The sequence below is a fragment of the Aplysia californica genome, unplaced genomic scaffold (genome assembly GCF_000002075.1).
Source record: "Aplysia californica isolate F4 #8 unplaced genomic scaffold, AplCal3.0 scaffold00275, whole genome shotgun sequence".
Lineage (NCBI taxonomy): Eukaryota > Metazoa > Mollusca > Gastropoda > Aplysiida > Aplysiidae > Aplysia > Aplysia californica.
The window spans coordinates 628,576-642,146 of NW_004797545.1; the positions used below are offsets into that span (position 1 = coordinate 628,576).

The 13,571-nt window shown below is 40.9% G+C and overlaps 1 protein-coding gene across 2 annotated transcripts in view; it reads left to right on the plus strand.

The window, feature by feature from the left end:
• The window catches only part of LOC101856905 (aspartyl aminopeptidase), a 33,213-nt gene extending 20,099 nt beyond the window's left edge, over positions 1-13,114 (plus strand). For both annotated transcript variants that reach the window (XM_005101228.3, XM_035970503.1), the window contains exons 7-15: positions 37-130; positions 682-789; positions 2,019-2,096; positions 2,462-2,542; positions 2,804-2,964; positions 5,930-5,969; positions 7,796-7,897; positions 9,913-10,080; positions 12,971-13,114. In XM_005101228.3, the coding sequence (XP_005101285.1) occupies positions 37-130; positions 682-789; positions 2,019-2,096; positions 2,462-2,542; positions 2,804-2,964; positions 5,930-5,969; positions 7,796-7,897; positions 9,913-10,080; positions 12,971-13,021 (883 nt within the window). In that variant the 3' untranslated portion in view covers positions 13,022-13,114. The remainder of the gene's footprint in view (positions 1-36; positions 131-681; positions 790-2,018; positions 2,097-2,461; positions 2,543-2,803; positions 2,965-5,929; positions 5,970-7,795; positions 7,898-9,912; positions 10,081-12,970) is intronic.
• The last annotated feature ends 457 nt before the right edge of the window (positions 13,115-13,571 follow it).

Below are 13,571 nucleotides of genomic sequence, written 5' to 3' on the forward strand. Positions count from 1 at the left end.
ACCAACCTTCTCTTAAACTGTTCTCCATCCACACAGCTGCCCCATCCTAGCGACATGTGCTCAGGCTGAGTTACAAGGAGACAAAACTCCAGCACTGGGAGACGCGGCTGCCTCAGGTCCAGCATCTCAGGTAAGAGGAACGGGAGCTAGAGTCAGAGGATTACCCCTACTGGGTTGAGCACACCCCTTAGTGTGGGAGAACTGTACCTTTTCAGTAAAAGTAAAGTATAGACACCCACCCCGCCCCAAATGCCTCTGCGCTCATCAAAGTTCACAGCCAGATGTTTAGTTCTCCTGTAAGACATAATACCAACCCCGTTATGATCCCCACAGTGGTCTCAAATCTGCACACTAAGTTAAGTCTTTTCCAAATGTGGGTTCCAAATTTACTTTTACCTTCCCTTTTGCATATCATATGTTCACTTATGCGTGCGGTGGTGTAAATTTAAAAGTCTATCCAAGAGATTTCGTGGGAACAGGTCCTGTAGACTCAAGAGGACCAAAGTGCTAAGGTTTAACCTTTGAGCCCTGAACTCCTAGCTTCAATCTTGAATTCCCTCTCGGTGCACCAACTCGGTGACCCCAAGTTTTACGTTTCATTTCAAGTAGTTCAAAATGGGGGGGGGGGGTGCAGCTGCACTCAACTTCTTTCACCTATTATTAATATTGTTTCTTCCCCAGGCGTCCAAGCACTCCCCAACCCTGGTACGTTTGATCTGTCAAGAGCTGAACATCGACCCTGGTCAGATGATGGACTTTGAGCTCTGTTTGGCCGACACCCAGCCTGCTGTGAGTTGTGTGGTCCTGTGTGAAAAATAATGTTTGAAAGGGTGTTTGTCGTTTGTGGAAGAGGGGGGGGGGGGGGACACTTCTGTTCTTTTTCTCTGTCGTTTCTGTGTACCTTGATTTTTTCCATTCACCGAACAATCGCTATCCTGTTGATCAGATGTGCTTCTCTTCTGATGCTCCAATAACTTCTGTGTCACTCTGGTGTCATGTTTCCCCTACTACTCATAAATAACAGTGCTGTGTGTGGCAGCTTCAAACTTGGGTAGTTGGAGGGCACTACTGGTAGGTTCTTTTTGAAAATCTTTCCCTCTACAGTTTCTGCCCGTTTGTCTTACCTTTTCCCTGCACTAAATGACTGTTATTGCGTCTGTGTGCTTCTCGTTACTTGAACAAACAAGCAGTCAAACAAAACGGTTATGATGTCGATATGCTTCATTTTTTCTTAAAAAAAAACCCGCCTGGTATCTGGTTGGGGAGCTCTGGTGTGGTTTGCACCTACTTTCCTACCAAACATCTATCGTCCTTATTAATCTTCCTTTCACCCCGCGGGGCGGTGCTACTGACTGAAGTGTCTTTAGGCCATTCCCAAAGGGAGGGACATTAACATGTTGTTATGCACAATAGAATTGGGCTGATTCAACAATGTCAGGCTCATAATAACATAACTGTGCCTGAACTGCATCAGGGAACTACTGCTTTTTCTTTCCTCGTCCTTACTATCGTCATTTTCCTCTACTTCTTTTGTATGTTTGTCACTCTCTTGTGAATTGCTATTTCTGGAGTACCTGGATAGTCGAAGCAAACTTTGGGCTGTTGAAGCTAGAAAGGTGAGCTGAGTAAGCCTGATTCCCTGTATGGACTTATCTGTTGACATCCACCCCTTGACGCTCATATGACGTTATACAGTTGTAAGCGCCTTAAAAACACGACCAAAACTTTAAAGATCCTCCTTTTTTGTGTTTGTTACTCTCTTGTAACACCTCTAATCTTCGGCATTTATATGATCTAATTCTGTTGCAAGTGCCCTAAAAATCTTACTAAACCAATAAAACTTAAAGTAAAGTTAAATAAAACTAAAGTTAAACAAAACTAAAGTAAAGTTAGACTGACGTGTGTCGAGCTGAAGTGCCACAGTCTGTTTTGAGGCTGTCGGTGTAGAACATAAACCATCACTTTTATTTCCAGGACCAACTGACATGTCAAACTGCCATGTCTCTTTCTTTTCTCAGGCTCTCGGAGGAGCTTGTGAGGAATTCCTGTTTGCCCCCCGACTGGACAACCTTTTCAATGCCTTCACAGCCTACAGAGTAAGTTGGAGATGCTTGTGGGTTGTTGGAGGGTGCTTCTGGCTGGGCCTGTTTCATTGTCTGCCTGTCTCCCTGTCTGTCTCCCTGTCTGTCTCCCTGTCTGTCTGTCTGTCTGTCTGTCTGTCTGTCTGTCTGTCTGTCTGTCTGTCTCTAGCACCGAATGACATCTTAAGCAAAATGACCTCAGGGTGAAATAACTGGTACACAGACGTGTTTGAAATGAATGCATTATTACTTAAGTCTCAAAGACACATTGTTGTACCAGTGATAGGGCTTCCAACCTCAGATTTGGGCTAGGATTTGGAAAAAGGGAAGAAAAATGTTTTTCCAAATGTGGTGTAACTCGAACAGTGTCACCTCCTCAGGGTCTGCTGGATTCCCTGTCTGACAGCAGTCTGGAGACGGATACAAACATTCGGATGATCAGTCTGTTCGATAACGAAGAGGTGAGTGAATTGATTTAATTTCTTCACCAACAGCAATATCACAGACACTGGGATATCCTTATGAACTTTGACTTGGTTGAATTTGGAGAAAAAAAACATCCCCATTTCATTTTTAAAAATATAGTTATTTATTTTATTTCTATTAATATCATAGATTGTAAAGCGCGTAGAACTTGCTGTTTAGCGGGAATTTGTGTGATACAAATATTTTGGTACGCCATCCTCTTTTCTGTACATCTGACACCTTCTTCTCACACTCAGGTGGGTTCCCAGAGTGCCCAGGGCGCGGGCTCTACATTCCAAGAACTGGTGATGCGACGGGTCAGTACGAGCCCGGCGCGACCGACGGCCTTTGAGGAGTCGATCGCTCACTCCTACATGGTCAGTGCTGACCAGGCCCACGGATGTCACCCTAACTACTCGTAAGTGACTAAATCATCTGCCGCTAGTTACAACCCGATTCCCCAGGCGTGCCAACCTTTCTGATTTTGTCAGGAATTTCCCCAAATCAAATGTGCTGCTCCCGACTTCCCGATAACTGTCTTGATTTCCTTGATTTTGGAGCCTCGCTATATTATTATAATATCACAATTCAGGGGTGCCACTTTTCCGCTTTTTTCCGGTATTTTGATCCTGTTCCATTATTCCGTTATTGAGATCGAGATAGAATCTATAGTTGGAAAAAAACCCAAAAAACCCTCACACATGTTAAGTACATCTAATCTATTTTTCTTTAAATGTTCATCATTTCTTTCTATGCACACCCATTGTTTTTGTTTGTTTGTCATTTCTCTCTATGTACACTAGTGGTGGGCCAAGAATCGATTCCAGAACCGATTCCTGCGATTATTGCTTCTGAGAAAAAGAACCGATCCCTTTTTCGTAAACTAACGATTCTCAATTACTCTTTTTTGATCTTATTTTTTCTTCAAAGAATGTATTTTTGAAAAAAAAAATGTTGGTGCTTTGCTATGTTCTGAAATCGAGGTTATCCTGAATCTTGAAGACTTAAGAAAGAGTAGTCGGGATGCAAAGTCATTGTCAAAGATTATATCGATCTAGTATACAGTGTCAAAATGTATTCGTTGCTTTCGCCTTTTTCTCATTCATCTGTTGTTGTATTGAAATTATACTTCCTTGCCTTTTCTTTCAATTCAAAATCTAAAACTGTAACGTCTGCCCACGAGGCTCTATATTATAGACTCTCATTTCTCGGTGTAGGTCAGTGTTGGTCTCTGACTTCATATTGTAGAGATTGGGTGGGGTAATGCCTGGGGTAACGCCCTCCCACCCCAAGTAATCAAAGGGATCGGACTAATTGTTACTCGCCGGATGTAATTGCTGGGGTCGGACTACTCGTTACTCGCCGTAAGTAGTCATAGGTATTGCGACTCGGCGGAAATAATTGCTGGGGTCGGACTAATTGCTACTCGCCGGAAATAATTGCAGGTGTCGGACTAATCGTTACTCGCTGGGAGTAATTGCAAGGGTCGGACTAATTGCTACTCGCCGGAGGTCATTGCAGGGGTCGGGCTAACTGCTAGTCGCTGCATATACAATCATAATACTGGCTACGGGTCGAAACCACTGGAAGAAATCATCCAGCCACTGGAAGAAATCACATCACTGGCTATAAAGAAAGTAATTGGGTTCGGTTCGGAACCGATTCCTACGATTCCTAGCCTTTAATATTCGGGAATCTACGGTTACCGAAAAAAACAGGAATCGCCCACCTCTAATGTACACCCTTTGGGTTTCAAATTGATATTCATATGTTAGCGAGACCGTGGCGCGTGGATTTTCAGCTATTTAAAAAAAAGTTGAGTTGCATCCCTGACTCCCTGACAATTATCTGCGTGAAAATGACAAATGAAATCGACGATACCGGAACGATATATATATATATGTAAAAAAAAGTAAATATTACTTGTATTAAAATAAATATGAATAAGTTGAGTGTGACAGGAATATGACCTGGCACGCAGCGTGCCGCATTGATTTTCCATATTTTGCATTTTCAAAAGTTGGCAGGCCTGTATTCCCCTTACTTTCCCTACAGTTGTCGTTGTAGGGATGGTGTAGGGGGCTTTCGTGGTCTAGAAATTAAGGTGTTCACCTCTCGTTCAATAAGTCCTGAGTTCGAATCCAGATAGTGGCGAAAAATTTTCTTCTGTCTAAGTTTCTCCTTTCACAACGTTTCCTGCTCTCTAACAATGTTCTGTCATCTGCTTTCATCTCCACTTTCTGCCCCCACCCCCTCACCTCCTGTGCCCCCTCCTCTGGGCTTATACAGCCTTTTTACTGCTACTCCTTGGCTCCTTTTTACAGCTGTCTTTCAGCCACACCCCTAATCTTATGGTAGGAAAGATCTACACCTAGCCTTCTTTGACAATGGCAAAAAATCTTGGAGGTCTGGTGTGCAAGTTGCGCACGTAAAAAATCCCTTGGTGGTCCAAAATTGATAAGAGTAGGCTTCTGCCTACCTACTGAAGACATTAAATGTGTCCTGCATGCTCATATGACCTTATGCAGTTTCGAGCGCTGTAAAACACTTACCGAAAAAAATAAAAAAGGAAGGGTGATGATCTCAAAGTTGCTTACTCAAGAAAAGCTTGTTTTCCCAGGGACAATGGAGAACCTTCCCTGATTTTGTCTTTTTTGCTTTCGTTTTATAATATTTATTTTTTCTACTTTAATTCCATTATTTTTCTATCTATGGTCATGAACATCTTTCCAGGATGTAGATTTTTATGTTCTAGGGTCTGATGTTAGAGGAGTCTTTTCTGAATCTCAGAACTTTTGCGTTGAGTAGCATAAATTTGTTTTGAAAAGTGGTTGTAATTTTTTTGAAAAGGTTTGTTGTACAATAATCTCTTCGATGACACTTAGTGCCTTTTCTCTTCCACATGTGATTTTTTTCTGCTTTTTTCCCCGCTATGGAATATGTTACTTTTTTTATCCTTGTAGTAATGTTTGCTGCCTTGAAGTACTACGACTTTTTTGTCGAAAGAATATTACCTTTGTCTCTTTTATTCAGTGCTTCAAATCTTATGGATTAAAAAAAATTAAAATCAGTGATGTTTTAGGTGTAGATGAAGAAATAAGTTGAAGCAAAATGAAGATGTGGTGGAAAATAGATGTTATGGGTTATTGGCAATCTCTTCAAACAGGCCCTCATATACCTTTTTTTAACCTTCTAAAAGCCCCAATTTCAATTTCTTCGTAGGCCTTGCCCCCTGAACCCCTATTGGTACGTTGTAGCCTACCTGGACCTTGTTGAAAATTTCCCTTCAATTTTCTACTCTGTTCGGAGCACTGTTTGTGGGAAGTGATGTGGTGAAATGAATGCTTTAAAAAGTTTTAAATCATCTGGGTTTTCTCTTTCAGGGAGAAACATGAGAGCAACCACCAGCCTTGCTTCCATAAGGTTTGTGAGGCCATTTGAAGGTCATTTTCTTTCTTGTTTTTAATTGACACATTTTGTTCCAACTTTGAGAGGGTCCTGGGCATGGTGAAGAAGGAAGGTTCTTGAAGCTTAACTGTGGTGTGCAAGCAGGATGTCTTGGAAATGCCACTGTCTTGAATTTGAATCTTAAAATATGTCACGACATGGTGGAATCAGGCGCTCGACAGTTTTTAGGCATTTGAAGTCATTGATATCATCTTGAAACTTGTTTATTTGTGTTTCATTCACTGAAAAAAGTATCCATCTATCTTGAATAGAAGTCAAGATATTTGCGATTGAAGGAGGAGGGGTCATTTGGTTTCAGTGGTAAAGTTAGCGAGAAAATGGTCGCGAAAGTTTGACAATTTCAATAGCTTGAGAGTCCTTGAAAACGATAAAATTACATATTTTGTGCATTTAATCAACGTTTTTCTGTGAATTTCACATGGAAATGTGTTTTTATATGGACACGAAAGGTGTTGATCCGAAAAATGAAAATTTGATAAAAATTGTCAAAATGGTAGAAAAGTGCCTGTTTCTTCAATTTCATTATTTTGACGAGCGCCTGATTTCACCATGATGCCTCACAAATGGTGTTAGCAGAACAGTTTTCAGAGAAAAATGGGTACTGAAGTGTTGTGTGCAGTTTTGGAACTTAAGGCAAAGCTGAAATGGAATCAAGCATTTTTTTCTGATAACTTGTTACTTGTTGATATTTAATTTCCTTTAGAAAAAATTTGTTGTGAGTATTCGTGATGAGCATGCAACAATTTACTTTCCAAAATTCCTGTTCTGAGCTCTCTTTTTATCAGCTTATTGGATGGTTGTAAAATGATTGTGATGGTTGTGAAATGATTGTGACGGTTGTAAAATGATTGTGATGGTTGTGAAATGATTGTGATGGTTGTGAAAATTACGTTTTTGTTCTGGTGCTAACTATGTTGCCCTTGTACCAAATGACTGTGTGGTTGTTTCTGTCTTCATTACTTCTCTTTTATTTAAACAAATAAGTAGACATTTTCAATGTATGGAAGTGGGCTGTTGGAAAGTACGAATGGTAGGTCCCACTTCTTGCCATTCCCTCTGTCTTTTCTCTCTCCCGGGGTGGTGCTACTAACTGGTGTCCCAAAGAGTGAACATTAATATTATGTTCTTATGCTCAGTAGAAGTGTAAATGGGCTGATTCATCAATGTCATGCTCATAACTATGCCTGAACTGCATATGGGGAACTGCTGTTTTGTCTAAATCCTAATCCTTACTGTCATTTTTCCTCTACTTCCTTTGTATGTTTGTCACTCTCTTGTGACACAATATTTCCGGGGTGCCTTGATAGTCGAAGCCGATTTTGTGCTGTTGAAGCTGGAGAGGTAAGCTGAGTAAGCCTGATTCCCTGTATGGACTTCTCTATTAACATCCACCTCTTTGCACTCATATGACCTTATGCAGTTTCCAGTGCCGTATGAACTCTACTAAAACTAAAATGCTCTCTCTCTCTCTCTCTCTCTCTCTCTCTCTCTCTCTCTCTCTCTCTCTCTGTCTCTCTCTCTCTCTCTCTCTCTCTCTCTCTCTCTCTTTGTTTGTTTGTCTGTTTGTTTGTTTGTCTTTCCTTTCCCCTCTTCTAAATGGCCATTATTGTTCACATAGTCTCTCTCTTTTCAAAGTCAGTGCATGAACACTTTCTGCATTCCCTGCGTGTCTTTTTTACCCTGAACTGAATGTCCTTTATTTTGTCGATGTGCTTATCTTTACTCAAATGTAGTATTAGCTTTCCTTTTATACATTGTTTTTTCCCCCCTCAACCCTTTAGGGCATAGTGATCAAGTTCAACGCCAACCAGCGCTACGCAACCACCAGCGTCACCGCCACCATCCTGAGGGAGGTCGCGCGGAAAGCAGAAGTGCCTCTACAGGTCAGTGTTTTGTCCCTTTACAGTTAAATGTGCCGCGTGTCTTTGTACGAACCTGGCTGGGTTCTTTGAGAAAAAAAGGCCCATAAGCTGGGATGTTAGTTTGTATTGAGTTGTTCTATATATTATATATGTCTTTATAGAATCTTGTGGGCGGTTGGAGGATGCCTCTAGTAAAGTGTAGAATATTAACAGTCATTCAGTCAGTTAAAACAAACAACGTTCTGGCCTTGTAAATGAACTCGCCCCACTGTTAGATGATGTTAGAGAAAGCCACTGGTACTTCTTTTTTCTTTCACTCACTCATTGTGTTTCAGTGTTTGTCAGTCTTTTTCTGCTCTCTAGATGACTGTTATTGTCTCCGTGTGCTTCTCTCTACTCAAACAAACAAGCAATCGGAAAATTATTTTACTACGTATACCAGCAGAAGCATCAAAACAAAAACAATATTTATGGCTTGAAGATAAAACCCTTTTATATAATGTAAAAGTTTGCGTCTCTGGTGAAAGACGTTACTGTGTCGATGAGCTTCTTTTGCTTGATTAAAAGACGTTTATTTTGTCAATGGGATTCTCCTTACTCAAACTACAAGACGCTCATTTTGTTGATTTGTTTCGTTTTACTCAAGTTTAATCCTTTGAGCCCTGGGTTTCTAATCCTAATTTTACCCAAATCTTAGCCTTCTGAGCTTCCAGCTTCGTGGTGAAAAAAAACCAACAACTCAGTAAATTGGTACAGAATGTGATCAAAACATGAATGAAAGGGTGCCGACATGTCAGTATCCCATAATAGCATTTTGACAAAACCAAGCATTCTAATTGATAGACACACAATTAATCCCTTTTTCTGCTTGATAATTCAGAGCTCTTACCTCACACTGGCTGACTGGTGCTATGGATTATTGCCGGCGAAGAGTGGTTGGCGGGTGCTCTGGGGTGGTTTGCTTCTTCTTTCCTATGAAACATCTATCGTCTTTCTCTCCCCTTTTTAAAAAAAATGTTTATTACTCTCTTGTAACACCTCTAATCTTCAGGCTGTCATATGACCTTATGCAGTTGCGAGCGCCGTAAAACCTGTACTGAAACTGAACTAGAAGAGCGCCACCAGTGTACCGGTGTACCGGTGTACCGGTGTACCGGTGTACCAGTGTACCGGTGTACCAGTGTACCAGTGTACCAGTGTACCAGTGTACCAGTGTACCGGTGCTACGGGCTCAAAGGGTTAAAGACTGACATTGTGTTGATGTGTTTCTCTTTGGCGGGTGCTCTGGTGTGCAGGGATACTGTTTTTCCGTTATCCCCCCCCCCCCCCCCCCCCCCAACCCGTTATTTTGGGCATCGTCCGTTCTTAAATCCATTTTCCACTCATCGGATTCATTCTCAGTTAATCACCCCCCCAAAAAAATGGTTGTGCAGGAAGCCGATTTTCCATTTTGTTCCACATACGGATGGAGGGGTACGAGGATCCATATTTTTAATCAATCAAAGTACACTTGCTGAATCAAAGTGCATATGATCAACCGTGTAGCAAGGTTTACTCAACTAGTCCAAATGCCCAAAGAGAAAATTAGAGACACAGACACAGCTTTATATAGACCCCAGACCCTTTGTTCCCAGAAGCCCTGAATCTCAAGACAATGTGAGAACTGCTCATGGAGTGTTTACACTGAAAGGGAATCAACTGGTAATATGATGTACAAACAACTGTGGTGAATTATGGATTATGTCCCATATCATTACAAACCGGATGTTTAGGTCCGATTTCAAGTGTTGGCCCGGCCTAGCCTTGCGCACTCAGTCTTGAAAAAAATTGTCTGTTATTTTTACAAAAGTCAAGTGGCATCCTTGGATGTGGTTTGCTTCTTCTTTCCTACCAAACATCTGTCATCTTTATCTCACGTCCTTTTTTAATGTTTGTTACTCTCTTTTAACACCTGTAATCTTCATCATTTGTATGATCTAATTGTGTTGCAAGTGCTGTAAAACACTTACTAAAACAAAACAAAAAACTTTCCTCAGGACTTTGTGGTGCGCAATGACTCCCCCTGTGGCTCCACCATTGGCCCCATCATGTCGGCCAAGCTGGGTATGCAGACCATCGACGTGGGCGCAGCGCAGTTTGCCATGCATTCCATCCGCGAGATGGGGGCCACTGACGATGTGCTGTACGCCATCAAGCTGTATGAGGTATGACGAAGGCTAGACAGACCCTGATGAACTCATGTGTGCTCATCTCTGTCTTTGTGCTCAGATGCTATATCCCTCCCAGCCCGGGTTGGCTCCAACGAGCAGAGGGGAAGCTCGCTGCCTAAGTGGTGTAATTTGTGTCAATAGGGGCGAACAACTTCTACACTTACATTTACGCAGGGTTCCCACTCAACCCGAAAAGCTGTAAAAAGCCAGGAATTTCCCGGTCAGGAAAACTCCATGAAAATGAATGAATACGAAAATATATGGGAGAAAGCCTGAAAATGAAAGGGCTGTCCATGATTATTAATTTGGTGGAATCTTGAAGGTTTTTAAAATTTCAAAAAAATTATCAATTTTACTGAAAAAAGATCACAACGCCCCATCCCCGATTCCAATTTTGAAAGATTTATTTGTCCTTTGGCAATCCCAAAGCATCCCCACCTTCCTGGCGTATAAGTTAGATTTAGGAAATGTCAGATCCTGACTGTCTACGTCACTATATCACGCGCAGCTAACTTTATCCATACCTGCCAACATTGCCTAGGCCAAAATCTGTAGTTGACGCAAATTTTTGTCCAAAAATCTGTAGTTGACCTAAAAAATCTGTAGTTAGGCTATATTAATATTACCACTTGTCGCATATTTAATTTGGGACCCTTATCAATATTTTGACCCACATCAAATATGCATAAATGTATTTGCGACTTCAAACAAATGTAGAAAATGACAAAGGACAAAAAAATATGACAAATATGAAAACTACCGGAGGCATTTACCCTATAGCAGTTGGTGCCGTTCCTGTCCTATTCATATGTGCACGCACACACAAATGAAACCAACCCCCCCCCAAAAAACCAAACCCAGAAGAGAAGAAGAAAAGATGAAGAAAAGGTGGGCCTTGGATGACTTAGCCTTTGAAGAGTTTACAAGGTAAGAGTATGACGGATCCCGAGTCCACCCAAGGCCTGCACCAATGGACGTTTTGCAGAAAGTTCTAGATCTTGTAGTAATCAAAATTTAGAATACTAAAATTTGTTTCCAAGTTCAGTTTTTGTCCCTTAGTGTTGCCTTCAACTGCCCCCCCTTCTCCCCATAGTGTATCTTTGAAAAATTCAATAATCTCCCCATTCCGGAGTCCTATACTTCGCAGCGCTCAGACTTTGAATGAACTTTGGTGACCCCTACAATTGCCGGTGCTCACAATGTGATGGAACGCGCAGGTTCATTGACCGGTCACAATGGCGAGCCCGACAAAACGCTTGTATAACTATAACTTTCTTTTCTTTTCTTTTTCACAAGTTTTGACCTTTCATGGAACCATAATATAAAAAAATTATTTTAAAACTATCAACAAAAACCATCCTATCCTCTCCCCCCTGTCCAGAAAAAAAAAGAATTTTGATGAGCACTATGGCAGTCCTGAGCCTGCAGCCATCTTCAGTTACAGACCTGCTGCTCATCCTGAGTTTGTAGGGACATCCCGATTTTTTTCCCCAAATCTCAAGCATCCCGATTTTCCTGATTAAGATCACTTGTATCCCGATTTTTTGTCCCAGTCTGCCGTTTTGCCGGATTTTTCTAAACTCTGCAATGAATGGTTTCCAGGAATAAATAAGCTTCGTTGCAGGAGAAAAATGAGTGAAGGCACATTTGCGGGAACTGTTTCCCCTGCAAGCGACTTTGTTTAACCCATGCTTGCTCATTTATGTGTTCGTTGAATCCGAGTTATGAGTTATTTTTATTGATTTCAATTAAGGTAGTGTCTACGTTCTCTAACGTTAGAGAAGTATAAAAGCTGTCTACGTTTGCTAACGTTCAGTGCTTCCAATTTTCCTTTTTAAAAAAAAAAAATTCCTCCAGACTTTATCTCTGCCGATCCGATGCCTGCCACTTCATTGATATCCGCCCCAATCCCTATTTTTCCGACTTTCTCACTTTTGTTGTTGTAGAAAACTAGATTTCTACTTCTTGATCTATGTTGTTGTCTTTCCTGAAACAGTACTGTATATATTAAGCTTAAACTACCTCTGGTCGTTGGACGTTCTGATAGCCGAATGGTCAGCGTGTCTGTGCTTGAAGTGACACAATTACTTTATGAGTGTGGGTTCGAATCCCGGTCCTGGAAGGGTTTTTTGGGTTGGTTTTTTTTTTTTCATTTTTCTTCTTCTTCTCCTCTTAAGGATAGGCCTACTTTTCCTTTTACCATTCTATGCCTGGTTCAAGTACATTTTCAACAGTGGGTTTCCTTGGTCTGTGAGTCTAATTTTTAAAATTTATTTTAGAATCAGAGAGGCCAAATCTTAGCTCTTCAATTGCAAATTTTCTTTATGCGGGGCCCTCCTGCGGCCCCCAGACCCCTGCCAATTGTTCCTCCTGCCAATTATTATTCGTCCTGGTTGGGGGTCCGGGGGAAAATTGTTGGTCAGTAAGGAGAAGGAGAGGAAAAGAAAACAACTCCAAAAAAAAATAATTCCGGGACTGGGATTCCATGCCACACTTGGAAGCACTGAGCATTTAAAAAATGGGTAATTCACTTTCTTACGTTGAATCTGAGTTTTCGTTGAATCTGAAATAATTATATCTTGAGTTCCACTGTGTTTATTGTGTTTTGCTCTTTTTTGTGTAACTGATTTCTTAAACATTTTTTATTCTCACAAAAAATGGCCCTCTGATTTATGTAAGTTTTGTATCATGTATAGTGCTTGTTGACTCCTGATTTTTCACTGAGGACTCGCAGATCTACCAGGGAAATGATTTTAGAACAAAATAAAAGAATTGACTTATTTCTTCCTGCTTCATGGCTAGAGCTTAGGGCCATCATATTATAATATGAACATTCTATCACTGTCATCCTAAATTTAATTGTGTGTTTACTTTGTCTCCCCAGGGATTTTTTAAACACTACCCAGCTGTCCATGAGTCTCTGAAGTTCAACTGAGCCGGCCCGATTTAGCAGAGATGGAGAGATAGAAAGAGAGATGGAGAGATGGAGAGATAGAAAGAGAGATGGAGAGATAGAAAGAGAGATGAAGAGATAGAAAGAGAGATGAAGAGATAGAAAGAGAGATGAAGAGATGGAGAGATAGAAAGAGAGATGGAGAGATAGAAAGAGAGATGAAGAGATGGAGAGATAGAAAGAGAGATGGAGAGGAGAGCAAGAGCGAGCTAGAGATTATTATCAGAAATTAATTGTTGTATCATGTTTGTTACTTCTCTTTTTCAAATTTGAAACAAACGTCCTCAAAAGTGGTGGTAGTGACATTTTAAGAAAAAGTGCAAGTCAACGTATGTGTAGATCTATTTGGTGGCATATCACCACATATTCGGTGTTTTGTTTTATTGTGGTAACAAAGTATTTTCTATTGTAGATGTGAGATTGCCAAACGTCATAAGTGGACTTCTTTACTTCTTATTCTGTACTTTTGCTTCTTTAGCATCATTTCTAATGTGTTTAATGTTTAGTACTGTGTGGAGAAATAAGTTATAAA